The sequence below is a fragment of the Protopterus annectens genome, chromosome 10.part0, assembly GCF_019279795.1.
Source record: "Protopterus annectens isolate FY-2018-M chromosome 10.part0, PAN1.0, whole genome shotgun sequence".
Taxonomy (NCBI): Eukaryota; Metazoa; Chordata; order Ceratodontiformes; family Protopteridae; genus Protopterus; species Protopterus annectens.
This window is the reverse complement of record NC_056744.1, coordinates 477,386,196-477,409,247: the sequence shown is the minus strand read 5'-3', so window position 1 is coordinate 477,409,247 and position 23,052 is coordinate 477,386,196. Positions and strand designations below refer to the sequence as shown.

At 42.2% G+C, this 23,052-nt stretch overlaps 1 protein-coding gene across 2 annotated transcripts in view; it reads left to right on the top strand.

The window, feature by feature from the left end:
• The window catches only part of LOC122813194 (fizzy-related protein homolog), an 806,647-nt gene that overhangs the window by 513,304 nt on the left and 270,291 nt on the right, over nucleotides 1–23,052 (top strand). For both annotated transcript variants that reach the window (XM_044085371.1, XM_044085370.1), the window contains one exon: nucleotides 16,865–16,967. In XM_044085371.1, coding sequence (XP_043941306.1) covers nucleotides 16,865–16,967 — 103 coding nt within the window. The remainder of the gene's footprint in view (nucleotides 1–16,864; nucleotides 16,968–23,052) is intronic.

Genomic DNA, 23,052 nt, shown 5'->3' with positions numbered 1-23,052 from the left:
AGGCCCTTCATGCCCTTCTTCCTCTGGGGATGATTGCCATTCAATCAGACAACATGTCAGTAGTCTGGTATATCAACAAACATGAAGGGGCCAGATCTTACTCACTTTGTCTCGAGGCCATGAGTGTGTGGGAATGGGCGATCTCCATCGGTCGCTTTCTCATCGCAACACACATTCCGGGACGGTCCAACATTCTAGCGGACTGGCTAAGTCGGATCATTCTGATGCCTTACGAGTGGTCTCTGAGCAGAACAGATCTTCCGTGAGTGGGGTCAACCGTGCTGCGATCTCTTCGCATCTCCTTCCAATGCGAAGTGCAGCAGGTTTTTCGCTCTGAACCCCCTGTCGGGGGAGTCCCCCAGAGACGCTTTAGTTCATGCTTGGCCTCCCGGTCTTCTGTATGCTTACCTGCCAGTTCCTCTCATCCCGAGGTTTCTGTAGAAAGCTTGTTGACTGGGGAGCAAGGTGATCTTCATTGCCCCATTCTGGCCTTGCCAGGTATGGTTTCTTTTCCTTTGGTCTCACTTTCTGGCTCCACCTTGGATCCTAGATCCCATTCAGGATCTGATTTCACACCCATCGGGGGTGCCTCATCTGAGCCTGGACAGCCTGAAGCTCACTGCTTGGCTGCTCCAGTTCCCGTGATTGCTAGGACTCCCAGACTTTCCTCCTCAGTTAAGTCTATTTTGGTAGCTGCTCACAAGTCTTCAACCAGAAAGGTTTATCGCAGCAAGTGGAAACTTTTTTCTTTCTTGGCCTATCAGAGGAATTTAGATCCTTTCATGGCTCCTATTTCCGCTATTCTTGATTTCCTAGCTGATATTTTCCAGCATGGAGCTAGTTCTTCTACTGTCAAAGTTCACTTGGCTGCCATTTCTCATTTTCATGTGGGCGAGAATTCTGCATCCTTGGCATCTTCTAGACTGTGTAAAGGCTTTATTAAAGGCACTTTTTTGCTATGTCCCCCGGTCAAAGATCCTGTCCCCCCTTGGGACCTTACTATGCTTTGCCAAGCTCTGGTCGCCCCACCTTTCTAGCCTGCCGCAAATGCAGATCTAAAATTTCTATTGTGGAAAACAGTTTTTCTGGTCGCTATTACCGCTGCTAGAAGGGTTTCGGAATTACAGGCCTTATCCATCAAATTTCCGTACGTGATTTTTCATAAAGATAGAGTTTCACTTTGAACCAACCCTTATTTTCTTCCTAAGGTGGCATCACCAGTCAGTATCAATCAGACTATAAATTTGCCTCTGTTCTTTCCCAATTTTACCAACAGGATGCAATATAAGCTAGACATGTTGGATGTTCATAGACAGTTATGATTCTATTTACACAGGACAAAAAATGTTCGTAAATATGATCAATTGTTTGTTTTGTTCTATAGACCCTTTTTGAGCAAACCTGTTTCCAAAGTCACTATAGCTAGATGGATTTCTTCATGCAGCCTGCAGGTCTATAAGGACAAAGGCATGTCTCCTCCAGGTCAGGTTAAAGCTCATTCCACTAGGTCCATGGCTACGTCTGCAGCTTTCTGGTCTAAGGTGTCTTTGGATGACATTTGCTCTGCAGCTACGTGGTCTTCATCTCATACGTTTATTTCTCATTACAAATTGGATTCGACTTCTAGAAAGAGAGCATCCTTTGGCTTCTCGGAGCTCCGGAATATCCTTCCATGAGGGCCTCCCAGGAGTTTAGTAGCTGGGGACTCTGTCCCACAGGTTGAAGACCAAATGAAGTAAACTACTTCAGGTAAAGAAGTTATGTACTCACCATAACGTTCCATCTGAGTAGTTGTACTTCATTTGTCTTCAACCATCCCTCCCTCCTTCCCCCAGACCTTGGAGCATGTTCAGCCTACGGGCTGCAGTATAAGTCATAAGTATGTTATCAGGTCAGATTCTAAGTATAAGTTCAGCAAACTCGATCTGGGGATGGAAGGCAGTGAAGGTGTATTATGGGTAAGGGGAGGAGTCTGGAGCTCGGAGCTGATGCTAATAATATTTGCCGGCTCGGATTCGATACGGATCCGTATCCCACAGGTTGAAGACAAATGAAGTACAACTACTCAGATGGAACGTTATGGTGAGTACATAACTTCTTATTTCAAGCTATTAACTTTTCTCACCACAACAAAACTATTCCAGGCAGGGTCAAGGCTCATTGTCCTAGGGTCTTGGCTTCTTCTGTATCTTTTTGGAAAGGGTTGGATTCTAGAAGTATTCCAGAAGCAGAAACTTGGTCTTCTGTATATACTTTTACAAAGCATTACAAGCTTGATTATTTCTATAAGTTTAGATTAGGGTTTGCTAAGACCATTCTCCATGGGTTCATGGACCCTTCACTTTCGACCTCCCAGATGTTGCAAGCTAGGGTAATCTACCCATATAGCTACAGCTACTGCAGCAGTGATCAATACTATGAACATAGTACAGTTGTGTTAGCAAACGTACCATAACAGTAGATGTTTGAATGGTCACTGCTGCAGTAGCTGCTCCTTCTCTCCCTGCTCCATAATTTTTACTCCTAGCTGTGTCCTGTCAAGGCTTAGTCTCCATCAGTTGCTTTGAAGGCTCTGAAGGGTTTGGTGCTCAAACCTATTTTTTTAGGCATTTTAACTCAAGCTGAGTAATGGTCTGAGTGCTTGGAAGGTGCCAAGAAATATTGGAAGCTGGCCAGCTGTGATATCCTTCAAAGAGTATAACCTATATAGCTAAGAGTACCTCAGCAGTGATCATTTCAACATGTGCTGTTAAGATAAGTTTACTTACAGAACTGTACTTTCTGTCTTTTAAGACGTTTTTGCTTTATGGACAGTTGTGCTACAGTATCAAAGTAAAAGGGCAAATGTGTGGGTGAAATCAACCCCACATGGGGGATGCGGGGTGGTTCCTTCTTGCCTAAATGTTTTATCTGATGTTGTCAATCTTCATTCATTCTTGACTGTTGGGTTTTGGTTCCGAATCTCAGAACGGACTCGGCCATTATATCAAGTTCGCGCCAGCCAGAAACTCTCAAGCCAAGGCTACCCATACTGCCTCTCTTCCCTTCCCCTCAGATCTCATTTGGCGCGTAGAAAATTGGACGAGTCAGCCATGCTCTCAGCTAAGTGCTACACTTTTTCTTCATATATATATATATATATATATATATATATATATATATATATTCTCTAATTCTTTATTTTGTTGCCTCTCCTTGGTAATTATTGTTATTGCTGTTTTTTTTTTTGTATGAGTATAGATATATATTCCTTCTTCCTTTACCTTGTTGGGTAGTTTCTCTTACCATCATTGGTATAGGCCCCTCCCTTCCCTCTACCTCTGGTAAATTCTTCAATACCATCATTGGTATCCTTTCTTCCCTTCCTTCTTTTTTTTACCCTTTTTTGGGGTAATTTTCTAACTACAATTATTGGTACAACCTTCAAAAAAAAACGTACTCTGGATTTTTTCTATTAGTTCGTGTGTGTGCGTGGTGCGTGTGCCCCTTCTTGTTTTTTGAAAGCTACAGAAAAAGGGAAAGGAACCACAGTGTTCAAGCAATGTGAGGAATGTGGCAGAAAGATGCCCAACTCCGATGGGCATCTTTCATGTGTTTATTGTTTGGGGTGCCACATTTGGAAATTCAGCCGCCATGTGAACTCTGCAAGGGTTTCAGTGCTCGAACCCTTGCAGAGAGGTGTAAAATGCCCTTTTAGTGAGGCTTTGTCTGAGGTGGAGACATCTGTGTCTCCCAAAAAGAAATCCAAGAAAGGGAGTCATTCTGTACCTACGTCACCTAAAGTACGTGAAGCTAAATCTTCTAAGGCTCAGGTACTGACTCATCCTTTGGAACCAAGGCCTAAGATACCAAAATCTGCACTGACTTCTGCTCCAGCACCGAGACTGCTCATGTCTCCCATGGTGCCGAATACTACTGAAATTACCAAAACTTCTACGGCACCAACCATATCATTGGTATCAATGACCCTCTCAGAACCAAAACTAGACTCACCAAGTTTTCTGGTTACTCCCTCCCCTGCAAAGCAAATTATTGGTCAACCGACCATGGTGCCAAAGGTGAAGATTACACCCAAGACTAGGTACTCCCCACCTACAGACCCCTTCTTGGGTCAGCAATTAAGTCCATTTCTTGAAAGACCAGAGTCGTCCTCAGGTATGTCCGTCCTTTCCACCAGGAGCCTTTCAGAGCTTGATGTACTCAGATTAGTGGATCAGCTTTTGGCAGCCAGAGGCCTTCCTGCCCCCTTGAGGACCTCTTTCCCACTTGGAGCCGAGGGTTAGGGCGCCAAGGGTTACTCTCCTAGGACTCCAACTTACCTTTCTCCTTCAGCCTCTCTGCAGGTCTAGGAGCCCTCGACTTCGACTTTCCTGGTGCCAACTTCTTCGGTGCCGATGGTGGATATCACCTTCATTCCGGAACTGACTCTGTGGTCTGTGGCTCCATTGGAGCTGACCCACCCATGGGACCGTGATTTGGCTGCCGACTCTGGGATCCCTGGATTGGCTCTAATTTTTTTCCATGGCGCCGTCCACGGTTCTTGGTACCCTGGCAGTTACGAGTCCTCTCGCGGCTCCTACTCTGGAGGTGGGCTCGTCAGATTGGGGTGTGACCCCGGTTCCAAGGTTGTCTTTCTTAGTTCTGGGCTCCCATCCCTCTTCGGGCGAGCCTGCCTTCCAGATTATGGAGAGAGCCCTGGCCTCATCAGGCTCATAGTTGGCACCATCTCCGTCAGAGTGTCACATTTGTGTATCGTTTGGCTCATAGCTGTCACAATCTGCTACCTTAGGGCAGCTGGCACATGAGTAGCAAGACACCCTGTTGTAGGGTCCCCCCTCTCCCGAGTCCTCCTCAGATCTTCCCCCTGAGGAGCCACCCCGTAAAAGATCATGCAAGAGGAAGCACCTAGATTCTCCAGAAGAATCGGTTACTGAGGATACAGATTTTGATGAAGGGGAAGGGTCCCCTCGGTCACCCCCTGAAGTTATCTCCTTCAGAGACATCCTGGAAATTTTAAAACAGAGGAGTGACTGGAAGTCCACAAACCCATCGTCTGAGGAATCCTGTTTTCTTGCAGGCTTTTCGTGGCCGACCTTCTTACTTCTTGGGTGACCCCACCTACCGATGAACTGGTCAACCTCATCGTGCAGTGTGCGTGGAAGGCCCCTGAAACTATAGAGCCAGTTCCCTGGAGGCCGGACAAAATTCTTTCTGTGCCTGAAGATCATCCTCACTGGTCAAAAGGTCTAGTAGTAGATGCCATGGTGGTGGTGGCTGCCACAAAAAAGGAACTCGCCAAGGAGAGTCCAACTGTCCATCCTGCAAACCGGGAGTTCTGGATGATGGACAGATTCAGGAAGCTAGTCTTTGCTTCGTTGACCTTCGACATATGGTCCTTGAATTGTTTGGCACATTTCACTTGACTCCAATGGGATCTGATAACTGAGCTTTTAGAGACTTTAGCAGGAGCAGTGTCTGGTGAGGTCCGTAATAATGTTGCCTCCCAGCTTGCCACCCTAGAGTCAATATCCAACTCGTCCATGCAGCTTATTGCACATACAGCCGAAGGGACACCCAGAGCACTGGGTACAGGTGTTGCCATTAGGCATCACACCTGGATGTGCTTATGTGACTTTGTGGACTCCTTCAAGTCTTCCCTTCTCAATGCCCCCATTGATGCTTCGTCGCTATTTGGCCCAAAAGTCAGAGACACATTAGCCAGGTGTGAGAAGGATGGAAAGACCCTTTCTGCTGTGGGTGTGCATTTTTCCACTCATCAACGACCTGACTTCAGGAATTGGAGAAGGGGAAAGATGTGGTTCAGAAAGTCCCAAGGGCCTTTTCAGGACATGCGTGGCGAGTATTCCTCCTGGGGCAGAAGGGGCAACTCTTCTGGAAGATGCCCCTCACGTGGCAGAGGGGGAGGCCCGCGTAACCAGGGTTCCAGGAACTCCTTCTCTGGACAACCCTACCAGCACCCCTGAGCAGAGGTCGGATTGCTTACCTCTGGAAGCGGTCAGGGGGGAAGATTCCATCTGCAACATTCAGCCTGTCACACAATAACATTGGATTCTTGGGTGCAAATAGTAATTACTAGGAGGTTACCATATCCCCTTCAGTCTTTATCCCAGACCACTAAGATGAATCCCCAATGTTCCACCCAGTTAGGGTGATGTAGCAGCACTAGAAGTCCAAAAGCTGCTTAAAAAAAAGAGTCATCCAAACAGTCCCACCAGACCAAATAGGATCCGGATTTTACTCAAGATTATTTTTAGTGCCAAAAAAGACAGGGGACTGAAGGCCAGTCTTAGACTTCAGTGTACTGAACAAGTTTGTTCAACAAACAAAATTCCAGATGGTCACGGTTCAGTCTATCCTTCCTTTTCTGGAGAAAGATGATTGGATGTGCTCCATACTTCTTCAGGATCCGTATTACCACATAAAAATGGACAAATGCTCCAGACGATACCTTTTTCTTCCAGCTAGGAGCCAGTCATTACCGATTTTGAGCACTGCCCTTTGGTCTCACCACAGCCCGCAGGGTGTTCACCAAATGCATGGCAGTAGTAGAAGCTCACTTAAGGCTACAGGAATTCCGTGTGTTTCCATACTTAGACGACTGGCTCCTCACCTCCCCCACCAGGCATCTGCTGCTTTCCGCCTTGGACTCCGTTCCAAGGCTTGCAGAGTTCTTAGGCATTTCGATCAACAAAGAAAAGTCAAAGCTATCCCCCACACAGGACATAGAATTCATCGGAGCAAGACTAAACACAAAATCCTGCATGGCTACTCTTCCACTTCACAGACTGGAGAAATTGAGGTTGTAACTTCAAGTGATACTCTCTCAAGACAAAGTTCTGACTCACCAGTTCTTAGAGCTCCTTGGGTCTATGGCAGCGACAATCACCTTAGTTCCTTTGGCAAGATACCACATGAGGCTGCTTCAGTGGCTCCTGGTGTCACAGTGGTTTATGTTAACTCATTCAATGTCCCACCCAATCCGAATAACCAACCGGTGCAAGCAGGATTTATATTGGTGGATGAAGCCAGAAGACAAATTATGGCGCCGCCTCTTTTCCCTCTCTCAGCCCAAGGCCATAGTGACCACGGACACATCCCTAATAGGGTAGGGGGGCATTTTCAGGGAAAGACAGTCCGAGGCACTTGGTCCTCTTCAGAGACCAGTTTGCATATCAACATCCTAGAACTGAGGGCAGTGCTCTTAGCATTGCAAGCATTTCAAACTGTCCTCCCTTCAGGGACAATTGCTATTCAGTCGGACAACATGTCAGTAGTCTGGTACATCAACAAACAAGGGGCAACCAGATCCTACCCTGTTTGTCGGGAAGCCCTAAGAGTTTGGCAATGGGCAATCACCTCCAACCACTTTCTGACAGCAACACACATTCTGGGGAACTCCAACGTGATTGCGGACAAACTGAGCAGATGCAGTTTCCTGTCTCAAAAATGGTCTCTCAATTCTGATGTTGCAGCAAAGATATTTCATCAATGGCGTCAGCCTTACCGTGATCTGTTTGCCTCTCCCACAAACCACAAGTGCAGCAGGTACTTTGCCATGGTCCCACTTCGAGGGGAGTCCCCAAGAGATGCTCTTCTCCATGATTGGCCCTGGAACTTCTTTATGCCTTTCCAGCAATCCCTCTAATTCCCCAGTTTTTGAAGAAAGCCCAATGGTTGAGAAGCAAAGTGATTCTCATTGTACCCGGCCCCGTCAGGTCTGTTTTCTCTTTCTCTGGCCTCACTTAGTTCACCATCTGTGGATTCTGGTTCCAACCCTAGACCTGTTGTCTCATCCACAGGGCCTGGTCCATCCCAACCTACAAAATCTCAAGCTGACTGTTTGGTTTCTCCACTTCTAGTAATTGCCAGGCAAAATAACTTATCTTCCCCAGTACAAAAGATACTTGTGGCTTCTCATAAACCATCCACCCAAAAACTTTATCTTAGCAAATGGGAGAGATTTGCGCATTGGTCTGATGAAAAAGGTATTGATCCTTTTTCAGCCTCTATCGATAAGTTCTTGGAATATTCATCCATTTTATTCCAGTTGGGAGCCTCTACTTCTTCCATTAGAGTTCACTTAACTGCCATTTCAAATTTCCATAATGGTTTCGAGGAACTTTCCTTGATATCCCACTGTCTCTGCGTAACCTTTCTTAAGGGCGCTTTACATTTGAAACCGCCTTTCAAAGAGCACCTTGGAATTTAACATTGATCTTACGAAGTTTGGTTCATCAGCCTTTCAAGCCAGCAGCCACCTGTGATATCAAATTTTTGTCTTGCAAAACTGTTCCTGGTAGCTATCACGTTGGCACGGAGAATCTCATAGTTGCAGGCTCTGTGCGTAAAACGTCCGTATATCATTTTTCACAGAGAGATTATCACTTAGAACTAATCATCCTTTTTACCTAAAGTAGTGTGAGATTCCAGTATTAACCAGTCCATAGATCTACCAGTTTTCTTCCCAAATTTCTCAAACAAGGGAGAATATTGCTTACATTTGTTGGATGTACACAGGCAATTATGTTTTTATTTGGATAGAACAAAATCTTTTAAAAAATTGGACCAATTGTTTCTATCCTTTTCGGGGCAAATCAGTTTCGAAAGTTACTCTGTCAAAATGGTTGAGAGATTGCAGCACTTTTATTTATTAACAAAATAAGCTGGATGCATTGACAAAAGATAGGGCACATTCTACCAGATCTGTTTCCACTTCAGTAGCCTTTCATTCCAGAGCTTCTATGGATGACATATGTGCAGCCACAGCTTGGGCTACTCCCCATATCTTTATCATTCATTACAAATGGGATACGGTCTCCAGGGGAAGAGCATCCTTTGGCTGTATTGTGCTCAGGAATACCCTTCTGTAGGGCCTCCCAAGGTCTAAAGTAGCTAGGGACTCTGTCCCAACAGTAAAAAATGAATGAAGATTGACAACATCAGATAAAGAAGTTATGTTCTTACCATAACGTTCCATCTTTGCTGTCGATCTTCATTCATGACATCCCACCCATCTCCCCCCAGTAGGGTTGTGCTCATGAAGCTTCCATGATTTTCTACTCTAGGGGCAAAACTTGATCTAAGGGGAAGGGAAGAGAGGCAGTATGGTTAGCCTTGGTTTGAGAGTTTTTGGCTGGCACGAGCTTGATATAACGTCCAAGTCGGTTCCGAGGGTCAGAACCAAAACCCAACAGTCAAGAATGAATGAAGATCGACAACACAGATCAAACGTTATGGTAAGAACATTACTTCTTTTTTTTACATTTTCTTTACTGATCGTTTGTAATTGGGGAGTTTACTTTCAATGAAGTGCCTGCCTTATTGTTCATAATAGAAGTGTGAGTGAGTCAGTTGCATCAGTGTGTACTCACTTGCGATCAGGCTTTATCCTCTTGGGTAAAATAAACTGTGGGTATAGTTAAATCACCCAGGGATCAAGCAATGGTTATTGCTTTATTAGTCAAATCTAAGGGAGTACATTTAACAACAGTGGAAATTATTGGACCCTACTAGTTTATTTGCATAGCACTCAGAATGGTCTTCCTTGTGATCCATCAATTTGTTCTGCAGTGAGTTACACTTTGTCTGTTTTTTCCATATCACAGTGAATAAGTTGAAGGAACATAAAAACAGGAAAGAAAAAAAAAAAAAAACGCACAAAACTTTTTTTTTTTCCCAAAAGGGCTTGCTTACACCCCAGTAACATGTATATGCAGCAGCTTTGTGATCACATTACAGTGTGGAAAAGTGAAAAAAAAAACACTGCAGTACAAAACCAACTTATTCCATGCAAATCAGTGCACTTTCTGTAGTTCATTGTCAAACAAAATTGCACAAAAAAACGGATCACAAAAGTAACCTGTCCAGAGTGTAGGAAAGCTATTTGTTACTCCTTCAGCATAATTAGCAATTGCTGCCTCATTTTGACAGGTTAAGAAGCAGTGTTTACCTGCCAGGAGATTTATGCGACTGGAATTGTTTCACTTGTATTTTTTAATAACGTGTTTGAGATTATGTGACCCCCCCACACCACTCTCAGTTTAAACAGAAAATGGCTTGGGGCTGGGGTAGGGGTTACTCCACCCTTTCAGATGAAATATGTCTCTCTCTGTCCTGTCTGTCTAAAAAAGTTAATAAAAAGCTGTCCCACACATTGGGTATGGGTGTCTGCTAACTTGACCGTGTCCCATCTGTCATGGACCTCTTCTTACATGAGATCCGGTATTCTTCACTGTTGTCATGCATTCTACTTAGAATATTATCATTGGATTCTGCTATTAAATATCAAAACTCAGTTGCTTGGAAATCACAACATATCAGAAAACATATGTGCTCCATTCAGTGTGATGGCATGGATTGAAAATAGTTATTTTGCAGGGAGCAGGCTCCCTTACACATTGATCTAGAGACTAAGGCCCTCTCAGACTTGTGTATATTAAATCCAGTCACTCAGCACTGAAAAGAGGTGAAACTTACCAGAACAATACACCATGGTCTCAAGCTGCCACTGTTTTTTTCTCCAGCTAGAGAGTAAATGATTTCCTGGAAACTGAGAACCAAGGAACATGGGATAGCCTTATTGGTGCTATAAAGATCTTGAAGGTGTTTTAGTTAGTTTAACAAGACACAGTCCAGGACATGGTCCCCAGTGGAAATATCTGATGTTTAGGCTCTTACATTCTAATAGTTGCTGTTATCTGTAATGTGAAGTAACCGTCATTACACAATAAGTAGGAAGGTGGTTTTATAGGGAATTTTCTTAGCCTGAACAGCGTGATTCTGCTAAATGGGGTCCTAATTTTTCCTACTTTATTTTATAATGAATTAGCTGTAAAATGCTTTGGGCTACTTCAGATTTGTAGGCTTTGTCTAAACAATTTTAGCATGTCCTTAAAACATTTGGATATATAGTGTTCGGTATTGTCTATGGATATTGCTTGTATTTGAAATAATTCTAGAACGAACTGGGAATGTTTGAAACAGACCATAACCCTTGCTTCTTTGAATTGTCACCACTCAAAGGTGTTCAGTTAATTCCTGAGTGTATACTAATGATGTAGCTTCCTTCTTTTTTGAGTTTATTATTGTATCAGTTTTTGTCTCATCAAGTTGATCTTGATGACACAGTTGTAGATATAAGAATTTGTACCCATCAGTGGCTTTCATAATGTATCAAGATATTTTGGTACTTCAGAGGTAATTATATTAAGCAAGGGAGTCCAACTGGAGTTGTAGAGCCTTTCTGTGCTGGGTCTCTTCTCCAGCTACTAATCTCTTTCCAGTAACAGAACTTGTCCTGTTACTGTTCATTGAAAAAGCAGTTCAGATGAACCTTATCTGTTTACTGCTTCCTTTTCTTGCCATTAGTAGAATAGTTTCTGCTGATGCATGACTCCTACTGATGGGAGAGGTTTTCCCCACATAAAAACACATTGTGAAATATAAAGGGTTAGTGATGGGGTGACGTGATAAGTTTATATGTATTTTATGGTAGAGTCTAATTTTTAAAAAACATTTTAATAATACTTATTTAAATGAATAAGGTCACATGATGGGTTGAATGTTATATAAATTGATGGTGTGGTTTTAATAGGTTAGTAATGATGAAGTTCCATTTAATCAGGAACGAAAGCACTTAAGTGTTGTGAAAATTGGTTTTCCCTGTTGTCAGTGGTTTTGGTTTTATTTATTTTTAATGGAAGGAATCTCCCACCCAGAGGGTCACCCATTAGGGAAAAAGAAGGTGAAAAATGTACGACCAGACTCTTCCTCTGCCAGGTGTTTCTCCAGAGGTTGTTATGAACCTGTAGACTCACCTGGCTGTGTTGTTGGATTTCTTTGCCTCGACCATGGTGGAGGCCTGTGATGGTCTGGCTGGCAGAATGTCCAAAGAGGGTTTGCAGGTGTCCTTCTAGATGTTCAGAGTGAACCCCAGTTGATTTTTTTCTGAGAGGCCTAGGGGAGTTCGTCAGTTTTTGGTTGGGGAAGAAGTTCTTGCTATGGTTCTCGTCTGTCATCCTGGGTCTGAGCCTTATCAGGAATTTTCCTTAAAAAGAAACAAAAAAGTAAACACGTTTCTTCTGCTTTTAGGGATTCTCAAAGTGAGTGGCAGGCTTTTACTCAAGGGTTATTTTCTGCCTTAATGTCCTTAAAGTCTCCTCGTCAGGTTTCAGTTCCTGATCCTCCTTGGTCCTGTACGCGTCTTAAAAGGCTTAGAGACCAGGATTCTTTTGAGGATGAGTTGGATTCTGCTGACGAATCCCTAAGTTATTCTACTCAAATTCCTTCTCCTTTGGACTGTGGGAGGAGGAATGTATTAGTCCTGATGTTCCTTTAGAGGAAATTTTCTTTGGGGACCCACTCTCTTTGATGATGGCTTTTTTTCCAGTGCGATTGTGCTCGGGTCTCTGATATCCATAAGAGGTGCTATGAGTTACTGCAATTGGAATCTCCTAAACCTGTGGCTATTCCTCCTGTCTTGGCTGCTTTACTTGATGCTTTCTCCAGTGCCTCTCATGTGCCTGATTCTCTTCCCCCTGCTTCCAAGAATCCTGACAGGTTTTATAGGGTTCCTGAGGATTGTTGTTTTTTATATAAATGTCCTGCTGCTGACCTCTTGGTAGTGTCTGTAGCTTTTGATAAGCCATCTCAATTGCTTCCTTTGCCCAAGTTATTGCCTTATGACAGGAACAGCAGAACTATGGACAGGCTGGGTAAAACGGTTTACACTTCTGCTACCCTAGCTTTTAGGGCGATTAATTATCAGACTCATATGTCTAGGTGTGTGTTGGCTCTTCTTTCTCAGGCCTGTCAACTTGCTTCTGATTTTCCAGACTCTGAGGGTAAGACTTTTGTTCTTTCCTTGTTAGGGACTTCCTCTCAAGTTGTTCGTCATTCTGTTAAATGTAGTTATGATGCGGCGGATGCCTCTTCTAGGGCTGCTGTTTTTGCTTCAGTTATGAGGAGGTGGGCTGCTGTTTTTGCTTCAGTTATGAGGAGGTGTTCTTGGCTCAGGCTTCAGTCTCTACCTTATGACATTAAAGCTAAGTTGATGGATGCTCCTCTGGATTCTAAACTTTTGTTTGAGGAAGCAGCTGCTGTTTTTTATAAGTCCCTTCAGGATAAAGGCAAGGTCTTACAGGAACTTAAACATGTGCTTGTTTCTCCTGTTCCTAAATGTCAAAGAAATTACCTTGCTAAGCCTGCCTTTATTCGTAGGCAATTTCATCCTTCTACTAAAGGTAGGAAGAGTGGAAAATGGGCTCCTTGTACTAAGGCTACTCAGTTTTCGGGGACTCGGAAGCCTTCCTTTCTGGACATACCAGATGCTGTGTGACTATCTGTCTCTTCCCAGCCACATTCCTCTTTCTCTTCCAGTTTGGTTTCAGATCACTCAGGAGTTTTGTGTTCTTTTGATCATTTATCAAGGGTACTTAATGGTGTGGAAAACCAGTCCTCCTTTTATGGGCATTCCTCAACCTTCTTGGGAACATCTTCCCTTTTTACCAGAGGCAAAAGAATTCTTGTCTCAGGGTACTATTCATGAGGTGTGTGTGTCCCAAATGGGGAAAGGGTTCTACTCCAAACTGTTTCTAGACCTCTCTCATCTGAACACTTTTCTAAAGGTACCTTCCTTTCGGATGTTGTCCCTTCAGATTCTGTTTCCTCTCTTGCTCCCTCAGGCCTATATGATGTCTCTGGATCTCAGGAATGCTTATCTTCATATTCCGATCCATCCTGTTTTCAGGAAGTTTTTACATTTTTTGTTGCTTTCTGGCATTTTCAGTTCTCTGCTTTGCCCTTTGGCCTTTCTACTGCCTCAAGCGTGTTCACCAAATGCCTTGCTCTTGTGATTGCTTTTTGCAGGCTTTAAGTGATCCATATTTTTCCTTATTTTGATGACCTGTTGATTTGGGCATCCTCTCAAGAGACCCTTTTGCAAAATCTTCTTTTTGCCACCTCCCTTCTTCAGAGCCTGGGATTTGCTATAAACGTCAAAAAGTCTTCTCTGACTCCTCCTCAGCATCATGTTTTTCTGGGTTGCAGGATTCAGATGCCGCCAATGCTTGCATCCCTGCCCCCTCTAAAGGCCTTAACTCTCATTTCCTTCTTTCACACTCTTCTTCCTCTGACTTCCATTAATGCCAGGGAGTTTCTGAGAGTTCTGGGTTTCATGGCATCTACTATTCCAGTGCTCCCTCTGGCCAAACTTCACATAAGAAAGTTTCAGTGGTTTCTGAAGTCAGTGTGGCTTCAGCATGCTCATCCTCTAGAATTTGTAGTTCCTCTTCTTCCATGTCTCAGACAGGAACTTCACTGGTGGATTCAGCAGTTGTCTCTGAATCCAGGGATCCTTTTCACCCCCCCTCCCTCTCAGGAATTGTTCACAGACGCTTCAGACATGGGAAGCTGCGGTGACTTTTGGCTCCCTAAAGGTACAGGGGGTGTGATCAGCTCATCAGCAGAAGGAGCACATCAATGTCAAAGAGATGAGAGCTGTTCTGCTGGCTCTTCAGGCCTTTCAGCCTCTTCTTTCTCCTGTGCCTCTCAAGGTTTTCACAGCTAATACCACAGTGATATAGTATAGCAACAAACAGGGAGAAATGACATATTTCTGGCAGTTTATATCCCTTCTGGTCATAACATTGCGGCAGACACTCTGAGCAGGTCCTTAACTCAGTCCCATGAATGGATGCTTCACAGCAATGTGTTTCTGGACATTATCCACCAGTGGTGTACTCCTCAAGTGGATCTTTTTGCCTCCCCTCTGAACAGAAAACTTCCTCTGTTTTGTACCAGAGTCCCAGGTCCTCTGGTATGGAAGGTAGACACCCTCTCATCCTCTCGGAAGGGGATGTTTCTTTATGCAATCCCTCCCCTTCCTCTCATTCCAAAGGTCCTGTTGAGTATTCCAATAGGATGCTCTCAAAATCTTGTTGGTGACTGCCTTTTGGCTGCGACAGCACAAGTTGCCTCTACTGCATCTAGCCAGGGGCAATCATCACAAGTTATCTCACAGGGTCAATCTACTCACAAAAGACAAGGGATCTGTTATCCATTCCCACCTGTCCATGTTTCAACTGGCACTGTGGGTGATAGAATTTTGATTCCTCATAGACATCTTTTTTTTCTGCGGATGTGCTGTAGGAAATCCTACTTATCCAAATGGAAGAGGTTTTCTTTTTGGTGTCTCTCTTCTAACACCAAAATGTAGATGCTGCTTTGGTTTTCTCTTATTTGTGTGAGTTGCTCAATGCTGGTTTGGCCTATTCTTCTGATAAGGCCCACCTATCAGCTGTCTCTGCTTGTCTGCCTTTTTCTCCTCCTTTAGCAGCTAGATTTGAGGTGAAACAATTTTTTAAATGCGTTTCTTAATATTAGACCTCCCTGGAAGCCTGTTCCTCCCTCCTGGAACCTTAATTTTGTTTTGGAGAAGTTGACTCAGGCTTCTTTTGAGCCCACTGCTTCTGCTTTCTTGCAGCATTGTTCCTGGAAGACTGCTCTTTTGTTAGCGCTTACTTCTGACAGACGTGTGTCTGAGATGCAGGCCCTTATAGCTTGCCATCCTTTTTTAATTTTCCATGAGGACAGTGTCCTTGCACACTAACCCTTCTTTTCTGCCAAAGGTGGTTAATGAGCTATCACTCAATCAGTCTAATAATCTGCCTACTTTTTTCCCCTCTGTGCAAACCGACAGTGAGACGGTGCTGCATACTTTGGACATGCATAGGCAACTTAGGGTTTATTTGGATACAACTAAAGCTATTAGAAAATCTGATCAGTTATTGCTTTCTTTTCATCCTAGATCTTTGGGGCTTGCTGTATCCGAACAAACTATTTCTTCTTGAATTTCTAAGGCTGTTTCCTTTTGTTACACATTTTATGACAAGAGCTTTCCTTTTTCAATTAAGGCTCATTTTACTAGAGCTGTGGCTTCTTCTGGTGCTTTTTTCAAATGTTTAGATATTAATTCTGTTCTTGAAGCAGCTACCTGGATTTCTCTGCATACCTTTACCAAGCGCTACAAGTTGGATGGTATCTCTAGAGCTAGGGCTGGTTTTGCTAGTTCAGTTCTTCATGGCTTTTTAGGGGACTCTTCTGCCCCTTCCTTCTCCCACATTTTCTCTTGAGCTTTGGCACTCTATCATATGTTTTGAGTACTGCAGCAGTGAACATAAGGACATAGTACAGTTGTGTAAAATCTTACCATAACAGAAGATGTCTTTGCCTTCACTGCTGCAGTATTCTCTCCCTCCCTCCTTCCATCCAACTAGTTATTTACCTTCCTGGCTGTACATGTTACCTCTTGGGTTACTTGGACTGTGTTCCTCCTGGGTAGTCAGTTCTATTTTTGGTAGGCCTGAACATCACCTTTATACCCTATGTTACGCGGGGAGCATTTGGTGACATTTGGCACACTTTTAAATTAACAAGAGTCTTAAGTGGACGTCTGGCTTCCGTGGCAGGGGAACCCCGTATGTTTTGAATACTGCAGCAGAGAATGCAGTGACATCTACCATTATGGTAAGATTTGCACAACTGTATTTTCCCTTTTGTGTGAAGAGAAAGTGTTATAAAAGGTAAAGTATTACTCAGACATACCTGAAGAGAATGGAGATCTTTGCATTTTCTATTAAAAAGGAGAACTTTTTAAATTTCCATTGTTGTATTTCTCAGAAATCTTTGCTGAATCAGTACCTGCCATCTGCAGGATTTTCTTATTATTAGCTTTGTAATATTGTTATCAGTTTTGGCAAAGACATATGTTTTCAGTGCAGTATTGTGATGATCAGCTCTGTTCTAACCATAAATTGAAACAACTTTATTCCTTTGTGCTTTACAGGGTAACCTGGTAGCTGTTGGTACACACAAGGGCTTTGTGCAGATTTGGGATGCAGCAGCAGGGAAAAAATTGGCATGTCTTGATGGCCATTCGGCAAGAGTAGGTGAGTATTGGTCAGATAGTTGTGAGACTGAGTAAGAAAGTGGAAAGTGAAACAGTAGAATGCATTGTTTGTTTGTGTCTTTCGGCTTTTCCCGGTTAGGGGTCGCCACTGCGGAACTCCGGTCCGCTAATGATTGGAAGTTGATTTTTATGTACCGGCTTGAAACAGTAGAATGCATACCGATACTAAATCCATATTTTCCATACATAATTAAATCCATATTTTCATAAGTCCAAAAAGCAGGCAAACAAGGAAAAATCGCACAAATAAACCAAAGAATGAACCTGGATGCAACTGTTCAGCGAAACGATAAAGCCATGGAGAGAAATGTAGGCAGACTTCCGTTTAATAGTAAAAGCCACAAAAAAACAAAACACATAAACGTATTCAACACTTTGTTTTCGTTTCTAGCACTTCCTCAGATGTGGGCTGTCACAAACCAATCCACTTCATTACTTAGACTCCTGAAACCAATCCTGGATTGGTTTGTGACAGCCACATCTGAGGAAGTGCTAGAAATAAAAACTAAGTGTTGTATACGTTTATGTGTTTTGTTGTTTTGTGGCTTTTACTATTAAATGGAAGTCTGCCTACATTTCTCTCCATGGCTTTATTGTTTCGCTGAACAGTGGCATCCAGGTTCATTCTTTGGTTTATTTGTGCATATTTTTCTAAGGCTTCCAGAGAATTGTATGTTGAAGTTGTACAGTTACTCATGTGGGCAGTCAGAAAACATCACTTGTTAGATTGTATTGTCATGTTAGAAGGCTTTATAACTAATAGACAACAGATGTGGTCTACACTCCATGAGGTGTACCTGAAGACATATTAATCACCCTAGTAAGTTCATTTATTTAACATCCCTCTTTCTTTAAAAGGATATATAAGCACGTGCACACAATAAGCACATGCACATATGTACGTATATAAATATATATATATATCTATATATATATATATATATATATATATATATATATATATATATATAAATGTTAAACGCAGTTAAGAAAGTGTACATTTAGTTGCTCATACAAATGATTGAATCACAACTAACAAAGCATTGTCACTGTCTCTCGATGTGGACTATAATATTTACTTTTAAATTATGTATTTCAACTACTGACCACAAAAAAAAAAAAACAGTAGTAGACTTTATTTTGTGATCAGAAGTATACAAGACACATATAACACAGACCACATCACAAATCATCCTCCACAACTTGGGGGCTTTGTGCCACACTCCCTTACATTTATTTATTTACATTTATTATCTCTCTGTCTGTGTAGTCGCACAACCGTGACTACAGTATAGCAACTTGTGTGTTGTATCGTAGTCAATCCTTTTACAAATTGGCTAATAAGACAGTCAAATAAACACGCATCCTATTTTGACTAAATGAATAGTACAACCATGTATCTCTCCCTCTCTCTCTCTCTGTATGTATGTATATATATTTATATATATATATATATATATATATATATATATATATATATATATACACACACACACACACACACACCCACTGATATTTGCATAGGTATAATGCTTGTGTGTGTGCGTGTGTATGAAGTGAGATTGTCAGAGAGATGGCAAAAGTAGACAGGAGTATAAGGAGATGAGGTACATGGCTAAGAGAGAGGTGGCGAAGGATAAGGTATATGAAGAGTTGTATAAAAGGTTGGACATTAAGGAGGGAGAAAAGGACCTGTACTGATTGGCTAGACAGAGGGACCAAGCTAGGAAAGATGTGCAGCAGGTAAAGGTGATAAAGGATAATGAGGGAAACATACTCACAAGCGAGGAGAGTGTGTTGAGCAGATGGAAAGAGTACTTTGAGGGGTTGATGAATGAAAAGAATGAGAGAGAGAGAGAGAGAAGGTTGGATGATGTGGGGATAGTGACTCATGAAGTGCAGTGGATTAGCAAGGAGGAAGTAAGGATAGCTATGAAGAGGATGAAGAATGGAAGGGCTGTTGGCCCAGATGACATACCTGTGGAAGCATGGAGGTATCTAGGTGAAATGGCAGTGGAATTTTTAACCAGATTGTTTAATGAAATGTTGGAAAGTGAGAGGATGCCTGAGGAATGGAGAAAAAGTGTTTTGGTACTGATTTTTAAGAATAAGGGTGATGTGCAGAGCTGTAGTAACTACAGAGGGATTAAATTGATCAGTCACAGCATGAAGTTATGGGAAAGAGTAGTGGAAGCTAGGTTAAGAAGGGACATGATGATTAGTGATCAGCAGTATGGTTTCTTGCTGGGAAAGAGCACTACAGATGCGATGTTTGCTCTGAGAGTGTTGATGGAGAAGTACAGAGAAGGTCAGAAGGAGTTGCATTGTGTTTTTGTAGACTTAGAGAAAGCATATGACAGGGTGCCTAGAGAGGAGTTGTGGTATTGCATGAGGAAGTCAGGAGTATCAGAGAAGTATGTTAAGAGTGGTACAGGATATGTACGAGGGTAGTGTGACAGTGGTGAGGTCTGCAGTGGGAGTGACGGATGCGTTTAAGGTGGAGGTGGGGTTACATCAAGGATCAGCTCTGAGCCCTTTCTTATTTGCAGTGGTGATGGACAAGTTGACAGACAAGATCAGACAGGAGTCCCCGTGGACTACGATGTTTGCAGATGACATTGTGATCTATAGTGAGAGTAGGAAACAGGTGGAGGAGACCCTGGAGAGATGGAGATATGCTCTAGAGAGAAGAAGAATGAAGGTCAGCAGGACTAAGACAGAATATATGTGTGTGAATGAGAGGTAGGGTAGAGGAATGGTGAGGATGCAAGGAGTAGAGGTGGCGAAGGTGGATGAGTTTAAATACTTGGGATCAGTAGTTTAGAGTAATGGTGAGTGTGGAAGAGAGGTGAAGAAGAGAGTACAGGCAGGATGGAGTGGGTGGAGAACAGTGTCAGGAGTGATTTGTGACAGACGAGTACCAGTAAGAGTGAAATGGAAGGTCTACAAGAGGGTAGTGAGACCAGCTATGTTATATGGGTTGGAGACAGTGACATTGACAAAAAGGCAGGCGTTTGAGCTGATTGTGGCAGAGTTAAAGATGTTAAGATTTGCACTGGGTGTGACAAGGGTGGATAGGATTAGGAATAAGTATATTAGAGGGTCAGCCCAGGTTGGAAGGTTTGGAGACAAAGCCAGAGAGGCAAGATTTCATTGGTTTGGGCGTGTGCTGAGGAGGGATGCTGAGTATATTGGGAAAAAGATGCTAAGGATGAAGCTACCAGGTAACAGGAAAAGAGGAAGGCCTAAGATAAGGTTTATGGATGTCGTGAGAGAGGATTTGCAGGTGGTTGGTGTGACAGAGCAAGATGCAGAGGACAGGAAGAAATGGGAACAAATGATCCGCTGTGGCGACCCGTAACGGGAATAGCCGAAAGATGATGATATATATATATATATATATATATATATATATATATATATATATATATATACATACATGCACACACACACACACACACACACACTCTGTGTGGACTCACTTTCATCGAGTCACCCATATGTCGAACTTCCAGACATCGATTGCAAAGTGATGACAATGCCATCATGGACCTGATACCTCACATGTGCTTTGAAAAAAAAAAAAACATTTTTTGCAGGAGGCAACCCCTGCACCATTTCTAATTATATATACTCTCTGAGACTGTGCTGCATTACATTATATCAATTATGTAAGTTTACCTTAACAGTTTATGTCATGCGTTGTTTATATCAAAATTAACTTTTTAAAACATTGTCAGCAACATTTTCTAAGACTTAAGCCTTCCAGTGTTTAGCATAATTCTTCATTATGTAACATTTCTGGTGTCTTTATTTTTCATTCATAATTTCTCCAAATATTTGGCATTTTTTTAATACTGGGACAACAATGGATTCCATTTGTAAGCCAGGGCATAAATAAAGTTCATGAAATCAATTTTACTTTATTGCTTGTTGTTTGCCAGCTTCATATATCTGCCCTAACTGGTTCCTATGGTGGTGTACCATCTGGGAATTTTAACATAACTGCTTATATGGGGCATTTGTCTGTAGTTTTGGAACAGTTCTTGCTGCAAAACAGCTGCATTTTGAAACACTAATTTTGGCGTCTCTGTTTGCAGGTATTGACTGCTGCAGTTTTCAAAATCTCTTGCTTTCTGTTGAGAAAGGACTGTTTGTGACAGTTCCAGTTACTTATCTTTCTGAAACTGATTTCAGTGCATTTATCTCATTCAGATGACTGCAGTTTCATCAGTAGCACTTACTGCCTTCCCCAGGAACTACATAAGATCTGGATTCAGCTGCTTTACTAACAACTGTACCATCATGGTGTGGACTTTGGTGACTTTTGGATTGTTACTTTGTCTTCATTCTGTAAGTCTGGTAGAATTCTGCAGATCTTGTCAAAGTGTCTCTGCCCCTGCTGATTCCTTTCTAGCATTTCCTTTATGCTTTGTTGATTCTCAGGCTAGCAACACAGATGAAGTCCATGATCTACTATTTAGCCTTCTGTCCATCAGCATTTGAGATGGAAGGATATTGAGTTACTGCACTGGAGTATTCCTTTATTCCAGCAGTGCATGATACCAGTTTTTATAGCTACAGATCTCTCTCATGAGTTTCTCATTGTTTAGATGTCTGTTTCTACTTGTCTGCCGGATTGAATGTAGTGTGGGCCGGCTGTTACATATCTCAATTCCCAGTTATGCATGAATCTTGGATTTCTGACTTCGGTTTTGCAGATCTTAGTCATGTGGGAGAATATTGGCTATCCACTTTCCCAGTAATATAGCTTTTACTCTACTTGTAATGTCTATCAGTGATTATTTGAAGGAATTAGGAGTAATGGTTCACAAGTGTGAAATATGTTTTCTTTGAATTAGAGCAAATTTGTATCATTCATGGATGATCTGGAAATGGCTGTAACTCTTCCTTTGTATATTGTTACCGTATAAACTGTTATTTACACAACTCTGTAGTACTCAGTCTGTCCCTAGGCATAACTGTATGTCTTTTACTATTCCCATATGTGATTCATATATCCTGTGCAACATTCTTTCTCAGATAATTGGAAATTGGAAACTTTTGTCAATTTTGAGCAGCACGTCCTGGACATTTTTTTAATTGAAAGAAAATAAAATCTGAATTTCTTTTGTAGAGAAGTTTTTGCAAAGGTCAGTATTTCACTGTAACATCTTCAGTAGCTGTATTTCTAAAAAGTGTCCATACAGCTGTGAAATTCCTTTACTTTTGCTTCTGTCACTGGCAACTGTGACATTACCAAGAAAATGTCTAGTTCTTCTTTTAGGAGTTTTTTATACTTATCAGGTGAATATGCTTCACTGAACAAATCTGCTATGTGTAACTCTTTGCCTGGTCCATATAGCACCTTCAGATCATATATCTGCAGATTAACATCCTCTGCAATCTCAAAAGTACCTTGTAGAATGGTTTGCGGTCTGCTTCCACATTAATATGTTTTACTGTGCACATATTTATGGAATGTCTCACATTCACACATTATTTGTAACTCTTCTCTTTCTGAGTGTATCTATTCTCTACATGTCTGAATTCTCTTTATATTTGCCAGCTAGACTGTTCACTAGTAGAACCAAAACTTGCAACACAATTGGCTTATTCACATCTTAGTACTTTAATAGTGGAGCATTTGTGATTAATTTTACTAGTGGAGCATTTATGAGTAATTTCTTGATCACATCAGAACAACTTTCTATTTATTCCTCCATTGGTTACATGTTATTCTAACATCTTTCTTAAAGGTATAGTCATTTCAGGCATATTACCTGCAACTTTACAAAATACTCCATCATTCCTAGACACTTCTGTAGTGTATGACTGTCTTCTTGCCTTGGCAGCTGCACAGGTGTTTTGATTTTTTATGGATCTGTTGTCAGTCCCTTTGACATTAGAATGGGACCCCTGTAGATAACACTCGCTGGTTTTATCATACCAATGCTTTTATTTAGCTTTAAATTGTTTTTAGTTTGTTTAGCAGCTGAATCGGTGTCTTGTAATGCTTTTTTGATGTCTGACCCACAGTAATGCATTACCAATTAGGTTTACAA